The sequence below is a fragment of the Parus major genome, chromosome 2, assembly GCF_001522545.3.
Source record: "Parus major isolate Abel chromosome 2, Parus_major1.1, whole genome shotgun sequence".
In the NCBI taxonomy this organism is placed as follows: domain Eukaryota; kingdom Metazoa; phylum Chordata; class Aves; order Passeriformes; family Paridae; genus Parus; species Parus major.
Genome location: NC_031769.1, coordinates 84,963,452 through 84,983,927, shown reverse-complemented (window position 1 = coordinate 84,983,927; position 20,476 = coordinate 84,963,452). Strand labels below are relative to the sequence as shown.

General features: G+C 37.5%; 1 protein-coding gene across 5 annotated transcripts in view; it reads right to left on the bottom strand.

The window, feature by feature from the left end:
* FHOD3 (formin homology 2 domain containing 3) overlaps nucleotides 1-20,476 on the bottom strand; it is a 373,706-nt gene that overhangs the window by 180,780 nt on the left and 172,450 nt on the right. For all 5 annotated transcript variants that reach the window (XM_033512167.1, XM_033512166.1, XM_015619233.3 and 2 more), the window contains exon 5: nucleotides 7,293-7,398. In XM_033512167.1, the coding sequence (XP_033368058.1) occupies nucleotides 7,293-7,398 (106 nt within the window). The remainder of the gene's footprint in view (nucleotides 1-7,292; nucleotides 7,399-20,476) is intronic.

Below are 20,476 nucleotides of genomic sequence, written 5' to 3'. Positions count from 1 at the left end.
GGATGCCAAATCCATTTGTATTTTTTTCATTTCATGGCTTTTCAAGAAGAGGTTTCTGCTCATGTAACAGAAAGAGGTACTGATCCATCAAGTATATAGGTCTGATTTTCCTGAGACTCCTGCTTTTGATCTGGAGTACAAGAAATGGTACCTATAACATTCACTGATGGAAAACTGGCAGTGTAGTCAATTTCACACGGCTGCATCCCTGCCAGGCTGTACCTCAACTCAGCATTGCTGCTCATTAACAGGCCTTCTTAGCTCAGCTACTCTAATCTGCTATTAACTTGTTCACACAGCTGTGGCTTGGTTTGGTGTGTTTTATTTCACAGGTTGTTTTGTCGTGGTGGTAGGAAACCTAGGTTGTATCTCCATGTGGAGCTTCCCTGTACTATGTGGGCATAACAGCTTCCAGGTGGAGTTGCCATCTGTTGGTATGGTTCCACAGGAACTATGATCTATGAACTATGCTGAACTATGGTCCAGCATAAAAGTGAAGGATATGAATTTTGAAATGTCCACAGGACAAGTGTCCAATTCTGATAAACTTTCTGAAAGGCCAAATAACTGAATTTACTGGGAGACTGTGTCAGCAAACTTCTCCCAGAAGCAACACTCCCAAGTAATCAAGCTACAGTCACCCAATTTCTTTTTAAAGTTTAGGCTGTTACTGCAGGTACTTTGAGATGGAGTGATAAGTTTACATCGTTTTGAAGTACTGCCATAAGGAGACAACTTGAATATGTTGAGACACATACAGGGACTTCACAGTTACACACAGATACCTTCACACTGAAGGTTAACAGGAAAGAAAGAAATACACAGGTAAGCCTAATCAAGTGTTATATATTCCTATTTACTTGGGGGTGGGATACTTTTCTACAGCTGGAAAATTTTAAACAATGTTCCAGTTGACATTAAAACAGGAATATTGGAAAGATATGGAGTACCCAGTATTAGCTCCCTTTTCACTAGTAAACTTACATTACTACCATCTGTTTTACCGCTGAAGTACCAACCAGCAAGACATGTCTATTAAGGATAGAAACAGCCTCTCACAGACTTTATTTCTATTTTTTGTTATTTACACAACCCCTACTTCCCATATAGACATTTACTGCAGAAGAACGTGCTTCTTCTCTATGCTAAATGCTTTGTAATACCTAACCTTTAATGTAAAAGCACAAAGCCACATAATTTGTCAGGCTAAGGGATGAAAGTTCAAGAGCACTGGAAACATTCATGTTCTTGTAAATAACGAGGGGTCTTTTTGATAAAAACAGCCAGCCAATTCCTGGAAGAGGATCATCCACCCATTATAGAGAGCACACTTACAAACCCCAAGCATTCCTAGTAGCAGTTGGCTCAATGCAGAAATGCGACCAGCTTGCTGATAACTTCATGCCTGCCTTTCAGAATGAAAGGGTTATCAGCAGCAGCTTCCACTGCTTGCTTGCAAAACCTCACCCTCACCTTCGACTTCCTCTAGCTCCTTGACATCTTGAGGCACACACGGTGTCCTGGTGACAGACAGTAACCAGATGGCCTTTTACCATCCAGCACTGAGTCCTTTCAGGAATTTAATCTGATTTCCCAGAATACGCAGCACAGCCCTTGGGTCCAAACTTGGCATGCAGGTGGGATTGCGTGCCTCTGGCTTTATAAATAGGCATAACTGTAGGTGGCTTTGGTACATGTCAGTGCTTGAACAGTTTGCCTGCTAGATTGGAAAAACTGATCCCCTGCCTGGGCATTCATCTGCAGTTCTGACTCTGGTGCCTCCTGTGCATGTCCAACCACCCTGTCAAACAGATCAGTGTCTCCTAATTCCAACAGCAAAGTCACGTTCTGATTTACAACCTAGTAGCTCTTATGGTAATTTCTTTCCATTTTTTATTGTTGTCAGCTACACTGTACTGTATAATTGAAAGCACATGCAAAATACAGATTTAGAATCACCTTGCTTCAGCAGGGAGCTGAGGTTACTTAAAGGGTAACTACCCAGACTCTGCTACACTCTTTCTGTTCACCCATCCCTTTGCAAAGGTTGGCTCCCATTTACCAGCTAGACAGCTGAGGAATCAAAATATTGCCCCATTCTTATGCCTCAGTTGGGGACTTGAAAGTTTCAGGCTCCTCAGTTCTCATTGCTCTACCTTGGGAAGTCATTACTCCTATTGGGAACTTCTCCATCACTGGTAGTTCACATCTATGCAAATTGGAGCTATCAGGCTTGAAGAAAACTGTTTTAATAGATCCCTCATAATTTAAGCATGTAACAAAGATTAAAATGTGCCTTGGAGTTATGTTCCACATGAGATTTTAGTGTTTTAAGACACTCAGTTCTTTTTATTCACATTTTTGGACTCATATACAACTTTTCTGGTGTAAGTCCCTCATAAAATTACTTAAAATTCCTTGAAGGTCTTGCAAAAATTGTCAAAAAAAAAAAAGAAGAAAAAAGAAAAGTATTATTATATACTCATTATATCTGCATGAATGTAAAAGCGTACTTGTTCAAATGCAATTCCAAAACAAACTACATTTACTATTTATAAGGAAAAAATTGTAGAGCATAATAATAAAGATGCTGTTCTATCAGATTGAAGATGCTGTTGACTTTGTGCATGAACTTATCAACTTTCAATACTCTTAAATGATATGTCACTGTCCCTCAGAAGATGTCAGATCCCTTGCCCAGGACCATTACCAATATCTTCTGTGCTTTCACCAATATCTGTAGAAACACACAAGACTTAACACTTTATCAGAAGTACAGAGGGTCTGTGACAGGAAGATGGTCTACTGGTTCTACTGCAACCTAGTGTTCTGCCCAGATTATTGAATTAAGTATAAATTAGTGAAGTTTTGACTATCCTGTCCTCGGAGATACTTAAAAGATGTGCAGAGATGGTGCTTAGGGCCATGGTTTCATGGTGGATTTGGCATTGTTAGGTTAATGGTTCAACTCAATGACATTAAGGGCCTTTTTCAACCTAAATGTTTCTAGGATTCTACTTATCTTTAATTTTAGATTATAGTAATGGTTTGGGGTTTTAAAGGAGAGGGGTTAACTTAAAGTACAAATGCTACCTCAAATCATAACTCCTAGGCTTCTCCAAGCACTTATTTCTCTTGATTTCTTTAAAAAACCCCTACACTAGAAATTCAAAACTGCCAAACAAAATTGAAACCATCTCTCATCCAGACTTGACACTCAAATTCTTATTCTCCATATAAGCACATCGCTTTCACTAAATCAGAGAACTGCATCCAAAAGCTGAATTTGATTCAAAAATAGTCTAGTATGAGCACTGACTGCTGTTCTACTTTTTCCTCAGCCTTAGTTCCTTAGACCACGCAGCAAGGTGAAGACCTTTGCTCAGACTGAACAATTGGCTTGTGATTTCAGACCACAAGAGCAATATCTAGCTTTCATCTAATTATGAACACCTCTAAATACTCTGAATCCATAAACAGCCTAATAGGGACCCAAGTACACAATTACACTCTACAAACGAGGCTGGATGACCTTTTTACAACTTTCTCATTTGATCTGAGGTATGGACAGCACAGTACCCCACCAGGCAGAACTCCTCAAATCACAGTGCCAGCAAAGTCATCCCTGAACCTCATAGCTTACTTATTCAGTGTATCTTTAAAAGACTTAGGCTTTGGTCTACACAAGCTGCTTTTTTTCCCTCACCTTCCCAATAGCACTGGCTAAATTATCAGAAAACATGAAGGCTACCTGGCATTTCATGTGTTGTTTCTCATTCTGTGCAAGGAACAGATATCTCAAAATTATATCCAAGGAATCTTCAAAATTACAATAAGATTTATATTAATCCTCATCAGTTATGAATATTTTCGTTATCTTTAACCCATTCCTATCTGGTTTTGAATATTTAGGTAACATACACCATACTGCAATCTTCTAACTGGGACAGAAAATTTTAACTTCGGTGCTATCAGTGAAGTCCTTCATCCTTATGGATCCTTGTGGAAAAAAAGGAAGAGGGAGGGAATAACAAAAGGAAAACAAGCCTGTTTCCATAGGGAGGGAGGGGGAAGTCCCTCAAAACATGGTTTCTTTAGATGTCCATAATAATTTAAAGGAACATTGGAGAATAAATTTAGTTTTAAGAACAATTAAATGAGGAGGATCAAAAGATGTTTTCTAAGCTAGTCCTTAACCCTTGAGAGAAGCCCTGGCTACTGTTGGTTTCCAGTCAAAATGCTGACAAAAGGGAACACTTTGGGAAAGGTACAGTCAAACAGCCCTAGCTGAGGGGACCTGAACAGAAATAAACAGTCATTCCTTAGCACTCAACAATAAACTGTCTGGATTTCTCAGCACTATATGTAGAAGCCACACGTACCTTCTCTTCACTTATCCATTAAAGAACCAACATTTTCATGACTCATATTTAATCATTTTTTGGCAGCTCAGTCTGACTTGAACCAAGTCAAAACCCCTAAGCAGAAATTCACAACCAAGAAATTAGAGTGAAACAATGTAGACTTTTGGAAAAAGGAAAATAATACCCTCAAGAAATAACTCGTACCTGGAACTCACTGAAACACCTACAGCCCTTAAGCATATATGTATTTCCAGCCTATTTTCTCTCCATGATACAAAGCTATGTCTTGCTGAGTTGCAGGCAAACAAGTTGGTATGAAACACTGGGAAAATGCTCGGTCAAGATGATGGACAGCCTCATGTAGGTGACTCCTCGAAGCAAAGGAGGCAATGCTGTACCTAAGGCTGCCACTTACTGTTACAAGCCCTGCAAGCTGAGCTAGAATTGCCAGAGGAAGAGAGTGAATGACACCAAAAGGTGCTGGAGAAATGCCAGAATATGGAACTTAGAAGAAATCCCATCTATTTATGATTTAGGTTAAATGCAATGAAAATAAGGAGAATATATTCCACTCCAAAAGGATCTGCAGAACAAGGACAACACGGCAGGAAAGCACAAAATCTCTAAAAAAAAGACTACTTTTTAATTCTAAAATCTCCACTATTTAACAGTAATCTTAGAGCTTACGGGACTACCTCCATGCTGTGATGTCCCTTCAGTAAAATTTATTCACCTAATTACCAGTACTCCAGGTTTAGTAAAATGCAGCACTGCAATACATACAACTGCCACAAAAAAACCAAAACAATCCCTAACCAATCACTATGATCTTCCAAAAATAATATACCAGAAACACCCTTACATGACATATTTAATGCTTCTTTTCAGCACCCTCCTGAATGTATTTGGATAAGATTGTTTGGCTGCACTGTAGTTCCAAATCTATCTTTATCTCATTGTACACAGACCTATTCAGAAAGTACATGCTGGCTCCTGGAACTGCAAACCACCTGACATAATTCTGGAGTTGTAACTTTGAAATTCCTGAAAGACAATGAAGAACAAAACTGAAATGAAGCCCACATCATGCAGAAAAATTGCATCCTGTAAAGGATATACTACCCAGAGAGAAACTTCAGCTTCACACAGCAGCAATGTAGGGCAAAAAAAGGACCTGATTTCAGAAGTTACTAATCCCTAAAAACATCTTCCTAAAATAATGTTTTTACTTTATGACATTCTTCTACACAATTCATTTTTGTTATTGTTAATGTTGTTTTGTTATATTAATTTTGAACAAACTGTAATCATTTGTTAATAACAATGCAACAAGATGAGTTTGCAGTTGCATTTGTATGATGCCATGGACATTGAAACTAAGGCTCTGTTTTATCATTCATTAAATTCACGTGAGAATTTCTTATTTTAGATCATGGAAACCAAGCACTTGAAAGCCACCACAAGAAAGAGACCATTAGATCTCTTTGAATGCTGGATGCATTAGGATATGAGAAGGGAAGGAGAATGGGAAGGCTCCTGAAGGTCAGACTGTCCCATACATCACCTTTCTTTTGCTTCCAGTCTGAATTTTCAGAGAGCATCTATGGCCAGTTTTCTCCCAGAAACTTTTAATTGCATGTTTCTGTGTCTTTGTCTTCTATTCAAGTACTTTTATGTGACTGCACAGCTACTGACATAGAACATATTTCCTTGTAGTACTGGTTTGTTTCTTTTACACCTCCAAACCTGGTCTTATCTTCAACACCTTTGCATGAAGCCCCACATACTATTTGAATCCTTGCTTTCCATGATTTAGCATTTCTGGTTCTTACAAAATCCTTTTTTTTTCTTCTTTTTCTTTTCCTCAATGTGTTATTTGAGTTTTAGCAGTTAAATACATCAAAGTTACATTTTTAAATACAGCTATATACGTCAGTCTAAGAAAACTCATATGAGCAATCTACCACAACTATGCATTCGTACGCAGTCTCTATTTAGTATGAGATCATCCAACAGCAAAGATCCCTTGGAATGACTGTTCTCCCCGCAAAATACTGAAGAAACTCTTCAAATTTACAGCCTAAGTTTCCTGGCTAGATAAAAAAACATGTGCATCCGTTTTGGCCACAATAGAGGAAATCAGCTTTTTAATCACATGGCACACCTTTTCCAAATCCTTCTCCAAACCCTATCTTTGCCAGTTATCTTTTATGTGCAAAGAACAGAACATAAACCTCTCATTACCTGTTTAACTCCAAAATGTCAGATAGCTAATATTTGTTTCCAGAAAATTGACCCCTTATAGTATGATCTTCTCCTGGTTTATTCCATGACACCCAGAGATACCAATGATACTGCTGCATTCTGCTGCACCACAACAGAAAGGCAATAAGAAAATACATCTTCCAACAGGGTGATGGAGCAGGCTGGGTGCTGCCCCTCTCTGTTTCCCTTGTACTTTTCAACTGTCTAAGCAGCACGGAAAAAAACCTCTATAATGCTTGGGAGGTCACAGCCACCCATCACTGCAAGAAAGGAGAGAAACACAGCTCAAAAAACTACTGCTGCATCCAACCTGTTTGCAGCAGCTCCTTTGTAAAAGATGACCACAGTCCAAGAAGTTATTTTGTTCTGTGCCCTCTGACAGTTATCCTGTAAAGGCTTTAGAATGCCTTTTCTTTCTTAGAATTAGAGATTTGCAGTGTAATCTACAAGAAAAAGTGAACGTCGGGGAGACTATCAAGATTCCAAATATTCCAATTCATTCTGCTCCATGCTAAGTATTAATCTTCCCTAAACTTGCATAACATGAAAGAATCACAGGACCAAACTCAGAAGAAAGTTCAAAGATGCTTTACACAACAAGTTGATGCAGACCTGCAAGAGCTTCCAAGCAATAAAAACAACTTTTGGATACATTTCCTTTACCTCTCAGGATGTAGTTCTGATAATTCTGGTCAGCTTCTGCTCCCACTTTGATTAAGCAAGTCAGACCTTCTGCAATAACAAACTCATGAACCAAGTCCTTGTCATCCTGTCACAGGAGAAAGGAAAAGCTGAATTAGATTTTTGAAAGACAAAGAAACATTATATCATAATGTAAAAACAAATGCATGCCTGCAACACTGATTTTATGTTTCACATGTTGTAAGCAAGTTGATATGACCATTCTTATACAGAGGACCAAAAGCAGGATTTTGGGTTTTAAAATCAGAATGAAACACATCAGTGCAAAGCAAGAAAAAACAAGTTTTAACCGTTCAGTCAACTACAGAAAATTAAAATCTGCAAAATATGACTTTCGATTTTTTTCATTGAAGGCTTGCAGACATTCTCCACAATACTAAATCTCATCATATCATATAAACAAATATCCTTGAAGCCCTAAAATGTCAGGATCAACAACAGAACACCATCTGTATTCCTTAGCATAATTTCAGTTTCAGTATTTTAGGCGTGTACAGCAAAACTTTAAAACTGGTTTTATTGCAATGTAACATTATATTTATTATCTTAACATAATACGAATGCATTATATTTAGAAGAGGAAAGAAGAGTGTTGAAGATAAGAACACTAGAAGACAAAATGCCCACAAGGTGATGGAGAACAGCAAATACAAGAGAAAATTTCACACCAGTTTATACTTGCTAAAGTGGCTCAGTATTTCTTCACCATCAGTTCTTTCCTCAGGGCAGCAGAATTATTCCATGAAGTGACACCAGGGTGAGGAGGGGTTTCCTGGGCCTTATATAAACAACTACTATGCCAAGAGAATAGAGAAGGCTCATGCAGACAAACAAGAAGCTACTAAGAATTAAGATTAAACAGCCCTTAATGAATTAGCTGTGCAAATTAGGCACAAGACAAATTCAAGATATTAATGGGAGAGAATTACTCTGCAGACAATCCCAGTTGCTGACTCCATTTTTTTAATTTATGCTTTCATACATAACAGTGTAACAGACATAAATTCTAGCTTTCCAATAATGCAGCCACAATAACCCAAGATCCACACAATACATTTCTTGAGAGTGATTTTTGAATTCATGGCAAACACTTAGCAAACTGCCCAGGGAAATCAAATAATCAAGCCCCTTTTAGTGGGACATTTCACTTACTGTAAGTTTCTTTCAGCTGGATAGTTTATTTATTATTAATTTCCTTCCTTCACAAGAGATAATTTACATAATTCCTACAGTCTGACCAAATGGGATATTAATAACTGTAAGGCAATCTAACAGTTTGTGAGAAGTTCAGAAATTATGAGGAAAAAAAAATCCATTTCATGTTTTAGCTGGTAAATTTGTTAAAACAATTTTAAAATATATTATATAGTCATGTACAGATACACAAATTTATCACATGATAAATGTGATTTATCCTGTAAATAAAGCATAAAAGTATACAATGTGGAAGCATACAATCATACCCCACATCTTGGTGAAAGTATATCTTAAAAGGCCAAAATGCTTAAGATAAAATTCACCTCTGCCTATGTACTCTTAAGCTAAAAATTCTTTTTATTTCTTAGTCTCAATGTTTTATCTTTTAAGAGTGCTATTTTTTTTTTCAGTAGCTAGATAAAAGCCTTAATAGTGTTTTCTGAAAAGCTAAGAACTTTACAAACTCACATGTCAGACCAAGGAACTACAGATACAAGCATACAATTTTATGAAGACAAACTTTCCTCTATGCATTTTCACCACCAGGTATCCCATGTATCTCCTTGTTATAGGGTGTTTTTAACTCAAAGATACCTGAATAATTTCTTCTTTAAGAATTTTGAATCCTGTTTTTCCTGAAACTCAAGAGAGGAAACATATCCATGGAATCTCCCAGCCAAGCTTAATGTAAAGTATATTACTGGCTCAGGTAAACTAAGGCTATGTGTCATGGTAATGAGTAGTTTAATTTAAGAGAAAAAATATAAATAACAAATCTAATTATTGAGTGAAATAATCACATTTTTTTTCCAGCTGCTAATGTTATCCTAGTTCACAAACAGTTCCTTTTTCTTTAAATGCCTTTTCTGTATACTTGAGCACACATTTTTATTTTGCATCAAGTGTGTTTTCATCCTCCTTGAGTTGAAGAAAAAAGGAATCTATTCTGGATTGACACACAGTGAAACAAAGAACATTGGAAAACAGAAAAAAGTAGGAATAACTGTGGTCTGCAGATTCTGATTTATTAATGGACCAACAATGTCTGTTTGGGAAAAATAAATAACATTTGGATGATGAAAAAATAAAAAATCCATATAGCAGAGAAGTTTACAGTAGTTCAGATTTACAGAATTTCAGAGATTGAATCCATAAAAAAAAATAATTTTTTTAATATCATTTAGCAATTAAGAGCTGCTGACATTCACTGAAAGATAAAAACTGAAACACCCACTGTAACTTTAGGATGTTACAGTATTATAGATGTTAGAATCTTAAACAGTCAATACATATTAGTGCATCACCTGGAGAAAAAAACAGAAATTAGCATTTGATTGTCAAAATAAATCAAGCTAAAAATCTGGTTTTATGTTGATGATATTGATTTAGTTGTTTGTTTGCTTGTTTATTTAACATGGACCTTTCCATAGCAAATTTTGAGATCTCTCTTCTGGAACATTTTTACAGCAACCAAGTCATAGAGTCACCCTAAACTGAAAGGAGATATATTGCAGGAGAACAGCAGAGGAAATAGAGGGGATGAGGAACTCCAACCAGACTGCTTTTGGAAAACACTGAATAAACAAATCAAATCTGAATTTAAAAAAAGGCTTTTAAGATACTTCCCCTTTTCCCAAATAAAAAGGAGAAAGAAGGTGTAATGAAGTAGAGTACAAACACATCATGCATTAGACATAAATCTTAACTCAGTACATTATCTATCCCATCATGTATATACGATGAGAGGAAAGAAGCAAACATCTGGAATGTGCAGTGAAAGATGAAAGGCATGCAAGCCTGTAAGTTCTACACTGAAAGGAGAATGTTTACATCAATTTTGGTCTAGGATAATCTTTTCAGACCCATTAGCTCACTGACTTGCCAAGTTAGGTGACCTCAAGAGTAAAGGCTACTCTCTAGCAGTGGTTAAGAGGTTCAGGTTTCCAGGAAAAGAGTATTCATTGTTCAGAATATATGGCATGAGCATGACAATGATACCTACAAGTATATGCCACACGTGTGATAACAGCTAGGAGGCAGGGAAATGTTGCCATTTGCTATGGAAATATACTCCTCTGCTAATATTGCAAAGATTTATGGGCCCTTAATCAGCAGGCATTAAGGCACTGATGAGAAAAGCAGCAAAACAGGCAAAGCTCTCTAAGCTTACTGCTAAGCCCCTGCAACCATAAAGATTGTGTAGTGACACAAAGGCTGGCTACTTAAAGTCTTTATGAAAAGATCCCATTGGCCTCATCAGATAACTATATTTTGCTTGTTTATTCACCAACTTGAATTAGATCACATCTCTTCCTTTTTTTAGGCATCTCGAAGGAAGAGAAAACAAGATAATGAATGTCTGTGCAAGAGATGTCTATTTTCATCCAATGTATAATGGAAAAGACACTAAATATACTCAGAACAGTGACTTTAAAACTTGCTTATGTGGTTGACAAAATGAACAAAACATACTTTTTCACCTCCATAACTCAGCCTAGCAACTAAAAAGACCCCACAACCCCTGTGATCATGCAGTCTGTACCATAGACTCCCGTGCCACTGGAAGATAGTGGGGGGTATTGTCTCCTTTCCCATATGTTTGCATCATTTGACATATTTTCTAATGTAGTTTTGCAGGGTCTTACCTGAAGATGGAGACTGAAGACATTTTTCTGAGGAATGGCACTTTGCAAGAACACGCTTCATCTGATGTGCAACTTCCACGTGCAAAGATAAATTGTTTATGTACTGTTTAAGATAAATCTTTCTGAAGCCTGCTATTTCTGTGGGCCATATGTTTGAAAGCTTTTACCCAAAGCATCATTATTTTTATGCCACAAGAAAGTTGCTTCATTTCCTAATAAGAATTGAGGTTTTGGAACATAAGTTTCTCAAGGGGATTTTTTTTTTTTTTTTTTTTTTTAAATCTAAGAAGCACTGCTGAAAGCTTCATTCCAAGTATTTGGGGAAACTGGATTAGTAAGTGAATATTCACACTTGGATATGCACATATGTATTTCTTTCTTACGTGGCTAACAGCTGTGCAGAGTACTGTCTTTCCAAGGAATCATAAAACAAAACAAGTTACTTGTCTATAAGATTTCCACCAAGAAGAATCTAATTTTTATGTTTTGAGCTTCAACGCCCCCCTTTAATAATCTATCCCATTGTTTCTGTGTGCTTAAGCATTCCCATATTTAATTCTATCTGTTTCTGTTACAAAGTTAAAGACTGCACATTTTATAATGTTCATTTCTCTAAATAAGGAAAACCATGAGTTTCCCATGGTTTCCAGGTTCCCCAGACTGTGGTCTCCACATGACACACTATTGTGAGAGCCAGCAATCACATTCTGTACTGACCAAACCTTCCAAAGTGTAAAAGTTGCTGTGATCCAGCCTAAAAATGAGAGCAGCACAGGCAGAGAGAGTACCAGAAACAGACAGGAGAATCTCCTCACTAAGCTTTGCCTATGGGTTTACAAGAGTTTACAAATTCAAACTGAGCTCCAGTGATTGATGCATTTCACTGTCTGCTAGAGGAAGAGCTTCCCTCTTTGCTCTGTCACTCTACAACATCGCTATTAAGAGAGATTTAAACTCTGATCATCATGTCAGCTCTGGTTTTGTCTGTAGACCAAAAATTATAGCTTCACAAAGATATACTGCATTCACATTTCAACACTGTGATAATTCATCTAGGCAAGAGGTAAGATAAAAATTGCCAATTCACTGGGCAGGCACCATGCATATGAGGAGAAATATACACCTGGCTTAAAGAGGAGGATCATCCTCCTCTGCTGCCTGAAATCTTTTGGAACAAGATGCTGGCAGCATATCAATACAGAAAGAATCCTATGGGCAGAAAGGACACAGCTCATTCAGACACTACTTGGCCTGGCTCCTGAGGTAAACATCCCTACTTTTCAAGAGGGAGAGCTAGTGAAATTTTGACTCATTGCTATGTTCATCTATGAAATAATATTATGGCAGAGTGCACTGTCCCCAGTCCCCATTATTATGTCAGAGCAAGGTCTCCTTGGAAAGCCTTCTTCCTCAAATTCCCCTGCCAAGAGCCCACACTGCACAGCAAAGAAACAGAACTGAAACAGAAATCCCAAATGATTACACTCAATTTTAAAACATAAAATATCAAGGAAAAAAAATACAGTGATCAATAAAATGACAGTGTGTTTTAGCCCTCTGAAAAACATAAAAGATGGCTGCACTCTTTAGAAGTTAAAGCACATTTTTTCAAACAGCCCCCAACCCCCCTCTTTTTTATTTTTAATCTCCTGCAAAGTCAAGATAGGATCACAAAGTTCAGCTGGTTTTAGGAGGATTAAGGTTTAGGGATTAAGCTTCATTCATTTGGGGATGTAAATTAGTGGCAGAGGGACAGCAGCTGACTAGTGAGGAAAGGGAGGAAGGAGGAGGTAGGTCAAAGAGCAAACCATGCACAACTGCAGGCTTTTGCTGGCATAAATCTCAGATGACAATGTATCTGGCACTCCACCACAAGAAAGTAAAATAAAGGAATACTGCCCAATATACTTCAAATTCTTTCTCGGTTACTGAGTGCATTAATGCAGAATGGTAATATCCAGGTTTCTATTAGCAATAGCATCAATGATAAGTAGGTCCTCATTCCACCCTTACTATACTTAACAGTTCAAGGAGAATAGAAACAGATCTTTTTTTTCCTAAGCATTCCTCTGGCAGACCCTCACATATACAAAAAAAAATAAAAATAAAAATCCAACCCCATACTTCACTCCTAATTTGACTGTCCTGGGCAGCAGTAGCCAAGTGGTAGCACAGACCAGAATACACTTCCATGACCTGAGAGCCTTCATATCCACAGGCTCCCTGTATAATTTCAAATGCTCATATGATTCACCATCCCAGCAGCAATGGAAAATTAACACAAAATTCCTCTCAGCTGCCCTTTCAGCTGCCTATCGCTGCAACCTCTGTGACTACATTAGAAATACATCACAACTAAGCCTCCACAATATTTTTAACTATTGCTACCTGCCTTCAGTATGTATCACATCTGCAGAAGTTACCAGCAAAATAATTACTCCCACTGACAAGACTAAAATTATGTAGTAATAAAAGTTATGTCGTGCTCTATTAGAAACAGAAATCCCAAAGCATTTCCATAGTACAGCTTTTTTATTGGCTAAGCGACAGGTTGCATTTTCAGATCAAGATTGGCTTGCAATGTTTGCCATTAGAAAAGCTCAATCTGGCTTGAAAACTGAGTAAACATAGTCAGGAAGTGATTGAAGGAGCACAGATTGCCAAGATATAATTTATAGTTACTTTCCCACACTTCAAACTACAGTTCTGTCCTTTGGACTCCAAAATTATTGATATAATTAAAATACTAGATTGCCAATCCAGAAGTGCCTGATATTACCTAATTCAATTGTCATTGTTTATTTCAGTCCATTTTAAAAGCCAAGTCATCTATTGCAAACAAATCTGGAAAGAAATCATTCCAAAAACATACACACATGCACATATGCACATACATCCATACAGTATATATATATACACTGACCATACATAAACTGAAGTCCTAGGAGTGTCTCAAGACTGTGTTGCCATTTCTACCTGAATTATTTACAAAGGTAGAAAACAGCTCTATGTATGGACCAGATGAGCCAGTGTAAGCAAGCAAGTCTTGTACTAAACATGAAACCTCAGCTCTGCTTTGTGTCAGGACACTACTCTTAGAAGATGAACCAAGCACAGATCTGAGAGTCACAAAGAGTCCGTTTCTCTGGGACATGTATTTCCACTCCCTGATACTTGGTAACCCAGAAACTACCACAAGATAGGTGCTTGGCAGGTTCACTTGCTATCTTCCTTCTGTCAAATTCCCACCAGCACACCTAGAAGAATAGCTCCTTGAGAGCAATTTTGCCCTGGACTGGGATGTTCCAAAACTGCCCCGCTGCTAGAAATAAATGAGGTAGAAGCATTTTAGTGGTAAAGTGTCTGCAAGGACCAAGCAGCTGGTTTGTATCTCAGTGGAAGCTCCTTCCCCTTGCTCTACTTGTTGATTGCAAATGCACTTCAGCCACTTCACAGACCTTACCAGCTTTGCCAAGCTTCCATTTCTCTTCCCTCCAAACTTTTCCCTACACTCCTCCATGCTGTGGCTCCACTCCTCATTTCCTTCTGTTCACCAGTCTTTACACCTTCCCAACTCATTTCATGTACATCTGTGTAGAAGCATGGCAATAACATGACACAAAGACATCAGTATTTTTACATTGTTCCCTTTTTTCCCATTCTTTCATCTATTTACATGGAGCAACATTTTACAACAGCATGCATGGAAATTACCATCCCCCCTGACTTCTTAAAAAAAGTCCTGTTTCCCCTTTACTCTGAACATAGTGCTTTCCTTCTTCTGTGACTTTGGTCATTAACTTCACTACTTCTATATAACCTGCCTGATTCCTGCATCTGATGAGGGAGCTGCAGGTAGAAAGCCATCATACTGTGATGATATAATGTTTACTTCTAGTGATCCTGTTGAAGATAACTTTGTAGATGAGATGATGCCATGTTCACCTGAGAAAAATCCCAGAGTTATCATCAAGTTCTACTGTTGCAAATGTTGGGCTGTCATTTTGGGTTGTAAAGAACAAGAAACTGAGAGGGAACTGAATTGTGCTTAAGAATTTTGCGAGAATTAAACTGAATTGTTTTAAGAATTGTGCTATAATTCTTAAAACTGGAATAAAGAAGCTGTTTTCCTATTTAACATGTTGAGCAATTTTTAAGCACCTTTCTGCTTTCAATATTTAATTATTCAGTTAATAAGGCTCAGATAATTAGAAGAGGTTTTTTTTCCATATATAAGTTTTTTTTATCCCATGTGAGTGCAAGAAGCAAACAATCAAAAATAAGTCACACCTCAGTCTCACATTAAGCTATTCAACCAAATCTTTGGTTGCCTCCCCCCTGTAATGGCATTTAGAAGGAAATGAACAAAGAAAAGTCCTGCTGTACCTATCTTTGTTTACTAAAGTCTATCTCCCTATATACACGCAACCACCAGATAAAAATAGCAGTGAAACAAAAGACATTTTATGCCACTGACTCGATGGGAACATAATTTTATTTTTTGCACCTTTTGTAGACAGCAGATACATCAACACACTGTGTTTGTCCTCCCAGTTAATAGCAGAATTAAAAATTCCTAGGAAAGTCACCTAGAGCAGACCCTACCAGGAGTATTCTTCATGGCAGATAAGCAACAGATCAAACAACACTGAGCAGTGTATTGCATACCTGAGGAAGCCAAAGTAGACAGGGGCATCATACTAAACAACATTACATAGATCTGTAAACTGCTACATAGAACTCTGGTGAATTTGATTTGGGACGGAAATGAAGGTTTCTCTTTTTCATGACTTAACCAAGAGCCCTTCCAAGAGGCTCTTAAGGATGAGAGGTGGCAGGCAGCCTCCTCACAAGTGATGACAGCAGCTCCTAAATCAAGTGTCACACAGCTTCAAACCCTACAGAGTCATCAGTCATGCTTGCAGGAGGGGAAGGAGCAGCCTCCTTCCTTGAGATCAATGAGGCAAACACGGAATACTCCTTCTGCACTCCTAAGGATGATTGATGACTCCTTAGCAGCTGAAGTGTGTGACATTTGATTTCACTCACTGATAAGCTTGTGCCTTCCAAACACCTTCTAGTTAATGTTTCCAGGGCCCCCATATAGCTGTTCCTTGTGACATTTTTTAACACAAAGCCCAATTGTTCAATGATTAATGAATTTCTCAACAACAGAGGAAAATTCTGTAAGAGAATTTTGTAACTGTGTCCCTTGATAGTCTGATCACAACACAAAAGAGGAATCTAGGCTCCTTAAGAAAACTAATGTGAGATCTCCTGCACCTGTCAAATGACACTTGTAGGCAAAACAATTCTAAAAAATAACTCTTTTTTTCCCGAAGACTTTTAAATATACAGTTGGGGTCTGCCTTTCAGAAAACATAATCCATACATTGATATTGATTAAAAATATTTTCCAAAACTTTAATAAGCAGATTTCCACAAGGTTATAGATTTCAACAAACTTGAAATATGCTTTATGACTTTCTTATTTTTTCTTACAGCACCATATTCTTATCCAGTTATTTCCTATTTTGAAATTATCTAATCTGCATGATTTGAAATTATGCTTTGTAACTACAAGGTACACTTGCTTATAGGTTATAAAGCATGACTACTTTATATTACATCCCATTGTATCACAGGCCATGTTAAATAAACTTTTTTAATATCACTTAAATCTCACAGCACTATTTACATTTCTTTTTCTGGTTTTGATAATTTTTTTTGCTTTTAAGATTGATATTGAATTTAATGCTTTAAGCAGATGTATTTTTAATTCTCTTATGAAATGAAGAGTGCTTTTTGAGCCTGATTTCTAAGTGCCATGTTTGGCTGGATTCTGCTCAATGCTTTTGGAAGTTTTAGCACTTTGCACAAAAATAATGATGTTTTGATAAATACAATAACCAGACAATTCAGAAGTCTGTCAGAAAATCCATTCAAAAGGAAAGGAACTGTACTGGTTGTCAGTCATATCTTACTCTGTAAGTTTGTTTGTCAAAAGACCTACTGATAAACAGAGGAAGAAAACTGCTGTACAGCCCAGAAAAAGATGATGACTGTGGCTCTTTCACTCCTTCAGAATGAGTGACTGGAACAGAATGGCAGTACTGTCAAAGAAAAGTGCTCCACATAACCTTTATCATTTTGCCAAAACCAGCCCACCAGAATAAATCAAAGAGAAATTCCAAGTGTGGACTTGCCAAATGAATCTTTCATCTAAATTTTGAAACAAAGACATTGCTCTTGCCAAACATTGCTAAGCTTTGCTGACGCCTCACATGGAAAATCAAGAGGTCCAACTATTTGGAATTCAAATTCAATGTAAAACTTGGGCTTATTCCCAATTAATGCAAATGAGAGACTGCACACTACCTTGAAGGTCTTTAAATTAAAAATGATCCTGACATAGAACTGTGCCAAATTGAGTCAGCAATGATGAAATTATAAAAAAATGGTGTTATGAACTGTCCTGGCACTTAAAGTCATGATGAAGTCTCCATAACACTCTGAGAACTTGTTATTATGAAAACACTCTTTTTAAGTCAACATCTTATTTCCAAAATGTTACACTCTCAAGGAATTTAAAATACCCTCTATAATGGCATACAAAATCAGAAAAATATTTTTATGTTGAAAAACGCACTTTAAAAAAACTTTTCCCATAATGATAAATTTCAAGTGCTGACATTCTTTTATGTCATATACAAAACAAAACAAAAAACAAAAGACATTTTGAACAATAATGTTTCATTTATAATATAACCTTATTATATTTACTTGTATTTTTCTTCATTAAAGAAGTGGAACAGCTTTCCTTTCTAAAACTGATATAAAAATTACCTCACATTCTCTCTCATGTTGCATTATGAGATATAATAAAATCATACTCTAAGGATGCCCTTGGCAATGCTGCTGCTAAGGGCAGCGAAGCTGGCCGGTAAACCTGGGTTGACAGGTGCTTGTTTTCCAATTGAAAGTACTTTTTGAGTACAATTTGTACTACCTCAAATACATGAGAATGTTCTATGAATACTCTGAAGCCTGAGGAACACTTATCAAGTACCCCCAAAGCAAACCTGTACTTTAAGACTAAATGTAAATTCTTTTAAGGGTATGTTTGCTGGACAATTAGCCACAGTTGCACAGGAAAGAGCTTCTTTATGTAGTAATTCCTAAATTCCTTCCCATACCACATACATTAGATAACAAGAAAGTTAAATTCTTCAAGGAAAATTATGTCCTGAAACAGTCAGACAGGTTTCACTTAAAACTAAATTCATACACAGATATGGGTTGTATGCATCTCTTTTCCCTCCTCTCACTCTTCAACACAGTCAACCCCTTAAATTAACTAGCATAAGTATTTAGACAACATTTTCATTAGAAAACTGATCAGCTGGAAAAGAAATCTTAATGGTGTGCTCTCTGAAAGCACTGAGCACTTGTGCTCAGAAATACCTACTAGACTTCAAAATAACCTATAGGCAAGATGACATTTATGAATACTCAAATTGGGAGAATTCATGATGGAAGGGCGTTGCATCCCAGGAGCTGGTAGGAAATCCTGTCAGTGGGGCGCCCTGGGATGTGACCCCCCATTTAAGGAGTAATTCTCCCACGGTCCTTTGTTGTTTTATGTACCCCATTTACATCATCCAAATTACATCATCCCAGTTATGTCATTCCTTGTCCCCAGAATTATGTTATCCCTGTTCTCCACCCCAGTTTCACAATGTTCCCTGCTCCTGTTTTCCCTATTGGTCCCCATTCCTGTCACTCCATGCCTGAACCCTGCTTGGTTGTTAGCCATGCCTCTGCACAGCCCCTGTGCCCTCTACCCATTGGTCTCAGACCCAATGCACTGCTCTTCCCTGTCTGTATAAAATCCTGGATCTCCTTTGTTCTCGGTTCTTTGTCCCTGGTTCCCTTGTGTGTGAGATCAATAAACTCCACAGGAATACCATACAAAGAACCCCTTTCGTCATTTGCTGACCCTCAGACACCACCACGGTGCATGAGCTGAGCTACCCCTTTTCCATGGAGACAGAGCTCTCAGGAAGGAAGTGGTTTCAGCAGCTCCTGCCACACCGCTGCAGAAGGGCATGGGAGGTGCAGGATGGGTAGGAAGAGAGGCTTAGCACTCACTGCTAAGAACATGCAAGTTCCCAGATCATCTGTGTAACACATACATGCAGAGAAACACAAATATTTCCCAGAAACAGCTGAGGTGCACAAAAAGAAGAAACCAGAGAAGATTCTTGGAAACCTGCCTCATGTTCTGTGAGCACACAGTCCACATGCTTGGCAAGCTCACAGGGAAACCCAACTTGAATCCTTGTGACTCTCAAGCAGTCTCCCTCTGGGAATGGGGGACAATGTTTCTTGAAGACACAATGGTTTTCCCAATCTGCACTAATGAGGTGACCAGACTGTTTTGAACTGGAAGTCCTTCTTTGTCCAAAAATTTCAAAATTCAGGGACATTTTTCTGACCTAGAACACATCTTCAACTAACAAGATTTAACATTATGTGGTCCACCCTTCACCACTCACTCTTATTGTTTAGAACATTTTAATTCTGGCATTTTCTGAATCCTAAATGCTTAACTTTGAAACCTATAAAAAGGATTATGTGTTTAGAAAATTTTAAATTCTGCAGTCTTGCAGATTTCTTAAATGTTTTTATTCTTCTTAGAATAAATGCCTATTTAAATCAAAGCAAAAAATGTTAAACTAAGGGTTTGAAATCTTTGCACCTACCTATTATAGCTAAAAAAAGGGATTGTAGACTGTCATCCTCCATTTGGATCCATTAGTAAAGGAAGAGGAGTGCTTCTCTTATTGTTCTCATTTATATTTACTGAAAATGGAATGTCTCAAATGAATTCCATTTTAGAATCACATTGAGAGTATGCTCTAATTAGCACAGATGGGTTTTTTTTTCACTTTTCCTGACCTCTTCTCTCCAGCAAGTTTCCTTGCAGACCTGCAGTTTTTCCAAATCCTTCTCCTTATCCAGTAAAACCAATCTGAAATCCAAGATTTTAATTCAAACCAATTTCTCATCAACCATACCACTTACCTTTCCCACATGACCCAAAATCCTCCTGATTCCAGATTTCCTCCATAATGAACATTCACATTCAAATCCATACCTTTCCTTAAAATGATCAGTCACTACCATATCCTCTTCAGTCCTATGAAGAATCTTTTCGGCATATCAGTAAATCTTTTCCTCTAAACTCAGTCTAAATTCAAACACATTCAGAGATCTCCCAGTTCATTTTGGTTCCTCATC